This window comes from Gymnoscopelus microlampas (genome assembly GCF_963454915.1).
Source record: "Gymnoscopelus microlampas genome assembly, chromosome: 22".
In the NCBI taxonomy this organism is placed as follows: Eukaryota; Metazoa; Chordata; class Actinopteri; order Myctophiformes; family Myctophidae; genus Gymnoscopelus; species Gymnoscopelus microlampas.
Window position 1 is genome coordinate 28,882,222 of NC_139959.1, and position 9,740 is coordinate 28,891,961.

The 9,740-nt window shown below is 41.6% G+C and overlaps 1 protein-coding gene across 1 annotated transcript; it reads right to left on the reverse strand.

The window, feature by feature from the left end:
- Window positions 1–5,198: 5,198 nt before the first annotated feature.
- Window positions 5,199–7,124, reverse strand: LOC311038576 (grainyhead-like protein 3 homolog; the record flags this gene model as incomplete). Its single annotated transcript, XM_084048149.1, has 2 exons — window positions 5,199–5,398; window positions 5,537–7,124. The coding sequence occupies 2 exons, from the start codon at window positions 7,122–7,124 to the stop codon at window positions 5,199–5,201; spliced, it is 1,788 nt and encodes a 595-aa protein (XP_083904275.1).
- Between the last annotated feature and the right edge of the window lie 2,616 nt (window positions 7,125–9,740).

The following is a 9,740-nucleotide window of genomic DNA, read 5'->3' on the forward strand; positions in this document are numbered from 1 at the left end:
CTAATCAGTTTGGTTCTTACTCCAATCGTTTGTTTTGGTGTCAGGAAGATCTGGTGGCAGGTTAAAACATACTATACTATAATAAAGTGTCAATTTTAAAACACATGCTTAACAACGTGCATATCTGTTGTTAAGCTTAAGTTGTTAAGATCCAAGGGTTTTCTGAAAAACTTTGTTGATGTTCACAAAGACATTATTTCTCAGCCTTTGAAGATAGGGGGGAAAAAACTCTGGCTTTTACTGAAAATGTCTTTCTTTTTTCATAGTTATATTTCCAGGCTTTTCTTGCATTTATTGATTGCTACCGTTACCAGGAAATAGGGAAAGAGCCATGCAGCAAAGGCCTGGGAATCAAACCCGAGACTCACTGTCAGACATGATGCAGAGCCTATGTGCTATATGCGCCTTAACTACTCTATTGTGTCCCCGTGACAATGAGTTTCCTTTGCCAGAATTTTAATTAAAGAAAATCAATTAAAAAAGGCACAGAGTTGTGGAATTTATAATGAAAGGAAATCTATAAAAAAAAATACATACTGGACAGTTGTGAAATTTATATAGATTTATTTCTATATTTATTGATTTCAGTCTTTCTTCATGAACATTAGGGCAAATGAAAGTCATTTTCAGTAATAGCCAAAGGTTTAAGCTCTCAAATGTGTCTATCTGTTACAGAGGCTGAGAAATAAATAGTAGCATCTAAAATGACATCCACATCGTATCAGGCCCTAAAGGTAGAAAAACACGGATGTGCACCAGGTCTTAAAGTGATATACTTACACACGTTGCATCAGGTCTAAATGGGTCAAGTCAATGTTATTTTACATTGGCAAGCAGAGCTTGATATTGTTTTGGTTTGTCACATCCTTTCTGTTTTACTGCAAAGGTTTTCCAAAGACGGATGGATGGCACAGTGTCATTTTACAGACCCTGGGAGCATTACAAGAAAGGTTTTGGCACTGCCGATGGAGAATACTGGCTAGGTGAGAAGCTACTACTGTATGTTGAGCAGTGGCAGAGATATACCCCTAAACTACTTGACATTTAACACTCTAATTGGAGGGATTTGTGACAGCTATCTTGTTCCATTGATATACTATTGTCCATGGCAAAAAAAGCATTTTTTATATCTTATACTTAAACTGTCAAACTGTTACATGTCCTTGTATTGTATGTCTTTATAATGTAGGGCTGGAGAGCCTCTACCACCTGACTAACCAAAGAACCGAGTTGAGAGTGGACATGGAGGACTTTAGTGTGGTCGGGAGGAGTGGATTTGCCCAGTACGCCTCGTTTGAAGTCGACTCAGAGGCCTATGGATACATGCTACATGTTGATCGTTTCCAAGATGGAGGAGCAGGTATGTTTGGAGGAGTGATCCCCGCAAAACTGCAATCATAGAGTTAACTCTGTTCTGGAGGATTGTGTCTTTAGGTTTAGGTTATGACACCAAATAGCTCTCCTTCTGTGATCTCTTGTGTAAATAAATCCAAACCATATTCTTTGAAAGCTAATTTCTTAATACAGCTAATCACCCAATAGTAGCTCAAATAAACACGTGCAATTATTATTATTATTTCATAAAAATAGATCCATTATTTGGGAGGTTAATTAGTGGTAAACATTGTACCGTAGAGCAGTAGTCTTAATAATTTGTTTGAAGTGGTACTGCGCTCACCTTCCCTTTTGAACTCTTTCCACACAGGTGACTCACTAAGCGCTCACGATGGAATGAGATTCTCCACTCCGGACCAAGACCAGGATGGCACATCATCACATTGTGCTAAAGACCTTCTGGGGGGGTTCTGGTACCAAGGTTATATTGTTGCAAATCCCAATGGGATATATCTGTTTGACGATGACACACGTTCTGTTGGTATTAGATGGAATTCATTTAGAAATGCCAGTCTGAAGTCTTTTTCTATGAAGATCAGACCACAACGCCGAAGAGAAAACGAGGATGAAAATATAGATGTCTAGGTTCATTGTAGTAGGACAGCTGTGTCTGAGACTTGAAATGGGATTCAAATCTGTTAAACCCAATTGTCATATGACCCTGTTGTTCATGAAAAATAACGAAAGATTCTAAACCAGATAACTGAGAAACGTGACCTGATACAACACGGTCATATGACAAAGTATAAATGAGCCATTATTAGTTTAGAAAAATCACTTACATTTGGTACACAGCATAGTCCACTTTAAAGTGTCATGAATTCTTCCTGATCTGATCTGTATTTGTTTATTCAGTTTGTTTTCATGGTCATTAACTCTGTTGTTTCAGATCCTGCTATACTCCCACATTCCATTCCATCATTAGTCTCTAGGTATACACCTGTCCATTTGCACGTGTTCTGTTCCACAGTGTCTTTCATTACACTAAGACTTCTAGCAATTATTACATGGTGACTCTTGAACCGTCCTGTCTGAACTCCTGCCTAATTACCTGGTCCCTGGTCTGTCTGAACCCTGTCGGTTACATTTATTTTATTTACTAATTCTACTCTTCTTGCCTGTATACTGGATTAAATATTGCGAACACATATTGTGACAATCCAGGTCATAGACTTTTTTTTTAAAATTGTAATGATATGATTATATCGCAAGTCAAATTAATTTATTTGATGTTATCCTCTTCTCTATAATGACTTCAATAAATAAACATTATTTTCATCAGATGACTTGTTTTCTTTTTTTCATGTATTTCATATACATTTCACTTGCCCCATCTGGTGGAGGCAGGTTACCATTTTGGTGCTATGAATGAATAATTCCAATATATTTTGTTTCATATGTAAGTCATTCACGTCATGTTCTGATCTGCTTATAGTGACACACGAAGTACAGGGTCAAATGGAGCAGCTCCATGTGTTGACAAAATGGCGTGACCTGTCAAAAACGTTCAAGGACGAGTGTCATTGGTTGTCTTACATTTCCATTGTTATGCCAGTATTCTGTCGTTGACATGGTGAGATCAAACATATCAACGAAGAGTAACCATCTTTTATATAACAGCTGGTTGCCATGGAGATGACAGCTGTCAAAGACAAAACATCTGCTGACACTGCATTTGAACATACATGTCTCAGTGTCTTCTGATACTTTTCCTAGAATGTATTTATTTATAGAAAATAATTGCAATAATGATTTATAATGTTTTAATTAAATGTTAACACATCGGGTGCCAAACACGGTCTGAACCGTGTGTTTACATAGTGGCGGTTCCGCCGCTTCGGTGCCGAACACGGTCTGAACCGTGAGTTTAGTCTTTTTGTTTTTTTCGTTTTTCTCCGCGCGGGCGGGGCTAGAGCAGCTCTGGGAGCACCCATTGTAATCCTGCGAAGGAAGTGCCATATCGCTCACCGGAAACTTTTTTTTTTTCCCCATCCGCTTCCTGTCTATTTCCTACTTTGAAACGCCTATATCTCCGAATCTGTTTCCTGTGGGGAAAACCGGTCATGCGCGATGCGCGATCCCCCCCCCCCGTTGTAACTCGGCAGGGTAATGTTATGGTTCCAGCCTGTAGCCAGGCTCATGGCACAACATGAATCGATGCTTCTTTTTGCGTGGATTTGCTTGTAACGCACGCGGAAACTTTAAACAGCAAAGCGCAGTCAATGGGTAGAATGCTGGCACCCACGGTAAGTTGTTATGAAAAAATGCTGGCACCCGATGTGTTGTTAATAAGCAGTGACCTGCTGTGACCCTAACGTCATATTGCAGTTTTGTTAGAGGAAGTACTCAGATTTTCTACTTATATTAAAAGTAGCAATACAACAATGTAGAAACACTCGGTTACAAGTAAAAGTCCTGTATTAAAAAATATACTTGTGTAAAAGTACTAATATTGACATGTCTGTGCCCAGGGGTGCCCTTTGTCTCATAATCCGCCTATGCTGAAAACAGACTTCATACACACAAGGATAACAGGACACAAGTTAACATCACAGACCATCAACACATTTCTCAAATGCTGGGAGTGCAGAGGAGTCTGGCTCCCTGTCGCTTCCATATTTTGAATCCTGGTCTATTGCACCACCTTGTGAAATGTTCAGTGAGTTACTACAGTCAAGCGTAGACATGTCCCTCAACATAAGTATTTTCACATTTTACATTTGTGCAACATAGAAACAGCTGCAATGATTACATTGTGGTTGGTTATTATTTGAGCTCCGTTTCAACATCAGTGTTCAGAATCTGTGAAGATCCTAGAGTAAATTGATAAACTTCTACTCAATCAGATTAATGCTGATGTATGGTGATGAATCAGTTCATTAGTTAGGCTATCCATCTCACACAAACTTGAAGTAAGACAGATAGTCAAATAATCAATTTATCATATTTATTAGCTTTTTTGATAACCTTGCTAACAGCGAAATCAATTTGAGAATCACTGGGATATGTGATTGAACATGTAGACTATCTACTAGTAGTGAATAGTGAGGAAGATCAGGTATCCCTTCTAAGTTTTGCTGGCACTACTGAAACTCCTATAATGATTTATGAAACCTACAGTAGGCTAGGAAAATTATTATTAAATAACATGCTATCTAAATTACATTTTAACCTATACCTGTTATGCCATACAGTCAGGAAATGTACACATCTCTACACTTACAGTAATGATGCCCAATGCCTAATTTATACTTTGTTGTATAATGTTTTTTCGGCAAGCGAAATGTTTCAAAGATTTTCCAAAAAGGAGATATTGATAGCTATGTTTGCATGAGAAAAGAGAAACGATTTTGATATCCTGTTGACAATGGTATCCTCTGACAATGCTGATAACTGTACACAGATCATGTACAGTACAGAAATGGAAATATGTCACAATTTATGGTACACGGAATAAACTATTCAAACACAAAACAAGTTCATATTATTTTTTATTTAAAACAAATATTTACAGCATAATGTAATTGCTCTAACGTTATATCAAATAATTAAATAAATAAATAATAAGTAAATAATACTAATAAAATAAAGTAAAAACAGGACCAGAAGGAGAACACTGGGCGGGTGGTATTTACAAAGGCAGTGACTAAAAAAGGTTGATTTGGCATGAAACTGGGAGTACTCTTTTGTTCAGTTCAGTTTCCTAGGTTAGCTAGGCTGGTCTACAGCTGTTGTGGCAGGGCAGTTCTTTATCAGAGGGTTGAAATTGTCAGCTATAATTTGTTGAACAAGGTGTCTGGTCTTCATAGCTCGGTGAGGGTGATCTGGAATTGACCAGCAGGTGTGGCTTCAGCGATATCGATGAGGAAGTCGGATCGGTTACTGTAGTGTTCAATAATGTTGTCGTCCATGTTGACAAAAATCCCTCTTTTGCACTTCTTGAAAATGTTCCCAACGGTGTCCTTTTGCATGCCGTACTTTTCCAAAATAGCTTCTCTCAGGCCTGTCACCGTGGGACTGTTGAGCACGAGTGCATGAAACGCTTCTTCAGTCTCTGCTCTCACGTACAGCAGAACTCTTTGTGAGTCGTCCTCGCGGGCCTGCTTCATGCCGTACTTTTCCGAAATAGCTTCTCTCAGGCCTGTCACCGTGGGTCTGTTGAGCACGAGCGCATCAAACACTTCTTCAGTCCCTGTTCTCACGTACAGCAGAACTCTCTGCGAGTCGTCCTCGCGGGCCCGCTTGCCGAGAGGAGGGCTACTCTGGTCTCCGTCGGGATGCGACCGCTTCACAGAACGCCGTTCGACCTCATCCAGAGTTGTCAGGGGGGCGGCCAAGCCACAGCGTTGCAGGTTGGTGAGGTGCGTCTCTGGGACGAAAAGCACGGGCTGGGTGACGCGGTCGTCCACGGCCTGGAGGGAGGTGCAATCATTGCTCACGGAGCCGGACACCAAACCCTTGTTGGCGCCGGTTTCCTTAGAGTTCTTCTTTGCCCCCCTCTTCTTTGTCGTCCTCCTCCTCTCCTCGTCTCTCATCTTCCTCTCTGCACCCTTATCACAGAACATCTTGATCTGGCAGGCGGCCCTGTGTATCAGCCGGTCGGTTCCTGTGCTGAAGTCATACGTGTCTATCTGTAGGTTGAGCGGCAGTCCCTTCACGCCCTTTTGTGAGGAGAAGTCAGTGCTCAGAGAGTTGATGCAAACGTACACCGTAGCATCTTCACTGGGGTTCCTGATGAAGGAGAGCGCATTGAAGGCCACGTCCTCTACGTGGCTGATGCCACTGAACCCTTCTTTGTAGTCGGCTATGTCGATGACCCTCTGCTTGATGGTAGGCTGACGTGTGTGCCAGTGGTTCCAGCAGCGAAGCTGCGCCTCGGGGGTCCTGTTGTCGTTTTCAAACACAGCCATGACCACCGTCTTGACCGTGGCGACTGCTGCAAGGCCAGCGGCGCCGTCTACTCCGTGGAGGGTGATGGGGTAGAACTGTCCCTTGTTCAGGTAAACCGTGGGCAGTTCACACGGCTTGGGTGGGGTGGCCGGGGGAGCGCCCAGGGTGAACTGAAACTCGCTCCCGTACCCCTCGGGAGGGGAGCTGCTGCTGTTGGAGTCTGAGTAGACGGGGCTAGACCGATCCTCGGAGGAGAAGGGGTCGCTGTAGGGAAGAGCCTCTGCGTTGGCCTCGGGGAAAGCGCCCGCTGGCCACTTCTGCAGCAGTTGAGAGTCAAAGATGTTTTTGAGGTCCTGCTTGTAGTGGGTGTCTGCCAGCACACTGGCCGTGGTCAGGGTGGCATAGACAGCCGATGCAGGGGGTTCCGAGACAGGCAGAGAGACACTCTGCTCGGCGGGGCTGCAGACGGGAGACGTTGTCGCTTCCAGGGGGAGGCTGGACGGAACGTTGTCAGACGGCATCTTCACGATACCGGGGGACGTCTTCAAGGAAACCAGCTCGGGGGACGAGTTACTAAGAGTCCTCTCTGTTGGCTCATAGACGCGGCTGCCGTCGTGGCAGGGAGACATTTTGCGGTCTTTAAGGTTCTTGCACTGCTCATAGAGCATGGAGAGAGTTGTCATGTCCTCTGTTTGGTGAGATCCGGACATGGACCTCCTCAGGTCAGTCATGGGGCTCTCCAGATAGTTCCAGGAGTCCATGCCGTAGTTTGCGTAGTGGTTGTAGTTGAAGTTCTCGTTCTGATGGACCAGTCCCAGAGTCTCAGTATCTTTGGTCATGTCTTCAGTCGGGGGTCACGGTGGAGATATTTTCCTTTAAGTTGTATTCTCTTTAACCAGGCGTGTGTTCCTCTCTCAGTATGTGTCAGTCTAACTAACAACAGAGAGAATCACTGAGTCAAGAGTTGTGATTCCTCCTCATCGGGGGCCCAGGTTTATTTAAGGCCAGCAGATAGTTTCTCCCACGCTTCCTCTGATTGGTCAAGAGCCTGGGGAGAAACTAAAAGCTGCACGTGTATGTATGAGCATGTTGTGATACTAGGGACCACTTTGCAGGACAATCCCAGGGCAGGGGATCATGCATCTCATTAGCATGTGAAACAAAAGAGTGAGATTGGATCGACAAAGGTGTTAAGTGCTCGGCAATAAGTCTGAGAGTGAGAGAGGAGATGTAAGGAACTAAGCTTTAAGATGTTAATAGTTTGTCAGTATCATTTTCCAGTTTCATTTCCAAGGCAGATATGGAAGTTTTGGTGTCTATTAGGTGAAGCATGTAAGGTATTGTTTTTCTTACATTCTTTTGGTGTTGTCAAATCCAGTGAGAGGATCACAATTACATGTAGATTTAGCCACTAACGACGTCTCTCTTTGGGCATGACGTTATAGCTGAACATGTTCAAACTCATGTAAAAATGTTTCAACATTTAAAATAAATGTTCAAAAATAGCTAATCTACAAGAGTAACACATATCTACAAATAGAGCTTAAGTGGTAAAGCTGTTGACAGTGGAAAGGACTATTATATATTTATAAATTAAACTGTAAAGGTTCAAGGAAAAAACAAAACTTACATAAATGAAAATAGAAAAAGAAATCACTGGACATTATAATCTAGTAGCCAATACCAATACAAAATGTTATTATTTAAAAGTGTTTCTGTGCTTCATTATTTCATTACAAATTATGTTAATATATTTGTGTTCACCAATATGGTTCTTTATATGTTTTAAAGTATTTTATTAAACATACCATTACGTTTATCAATTTATAAACTGCTGTCTGCTGCTGTTATCTTTAAATGTATGGGATTACATTTCTTATGAATGTATTATTTTTTTGAAAGGAAAATTAAGGCTTTAATAACCTGTATCCACTTTAAATGCATTCATTTTATACCATCAAATTCAAATTATATTATTATTATTACAATTCACAATTTACAATTCAGGTTATTAGCAGACATACAGTAAGGTAAACACAATTCATAAAATGCATAGAGACAGTAATCTATAGGATCATAGGTAAACCAAGAACCTATCATCAGTCTAAACATTATAATACAGTAAAAAATCACACCCAGTGTGAAGTGAGCGGTGCTATTTAAAAATCACACCTGTGTGAAGGTAGCGGCGCCTTTGATATATTTTGTCATAGATATGTGTTTCTACTAGAGAAACAATATTAAATCTCTGTAAATTTATTTCAAGGCTTCCATCATAGTGATGACATGAATAGTAACATAGTGATGTCATGAATAGTGACCAATCAGAACGTTGGCGAGCCTGACCAATCAGAACGTTGACGGACCTGACCAATCAGAACGTTGGCGAGCCTGACCAATCAGAACGTTGACGGACCTGACCAATCAGAACGTTGACGCAAAAGCCAGGTATAGAGGGCTAATATCCGTTCTATACCTAAAGGTATAGAGCGGCTAGCGCCGCTAAAAACAACAGTGGTCATCACAGTGATGAGGAGTGATGAAAGTGAGTGGTGCTATTTATAGGTTATTAATTTCATCATGCGTCTCGCTAGCCAATCACAGTACTGAGCAAAGGGTCTGAATACCAATCAGCCAATCACAGTAAAGGGTCTGAATACCAATAACAGAACGCGCTAACGCTCGTTGCTTGTTTCTCTGCCTGGCAACACCAGGTTGCCAGGTTTCGGAGAGAAACAAGCAACGAGCGTTAGCGCGTTCTGTTATTAGCAGTTAGCTTGTCGGGACTATCATCGCCTGTAAGGGTCTCATGGGGCTCCACAATGAGTGCTAGGAGAAAAAAAAAGACTTTGCATTTGTTAAAATAGGCGAATTTGGGCTATCTTCGCGCCTCGTATTATGCCAACGGTGGGGGTCGACAGGGGGATTTGTGGAGTAAGTCAATGGGCATTTCTACGTTGGTAAGTGATTTGCCACATATCAAAGATAACACTAAAAATGAACGGATGTCTCCTTTAAGGTCGTAGAGGCTTATTGTCGGTATTATCTCAATCTCTTAGTTGTAAAGGTGTTTTCAATTTTCATCTGTGTTTTGACAAAGTGGTTCAATATGTGTGGTAGACTCTACTAGACTGTATAGCGGAACAGGCTCTATTCACAGCAGCCATATTATGAAGACATTCACAGGTGTTACCAATGATACTAATGAAGGCTCTGTTCCATTTAGTGTAGCACAGTGGTTTCCACGACCCCCATAACTCTGAGAGTGTACAAATGGTTCCATTTGTACACACCTGTAAGGGGCCATTTGGAAGCCCATGAGGGTCCCTGGACCCCAACTGTAGACCCACTGGTGTTTCCAGTGGGCCAACATGCACAATATTATTTTTATTACCTTACTTTTAAATGAGTGACCTTGAATTATTTTGTTTAAAAAAAAAACATTTCAGTAGTAT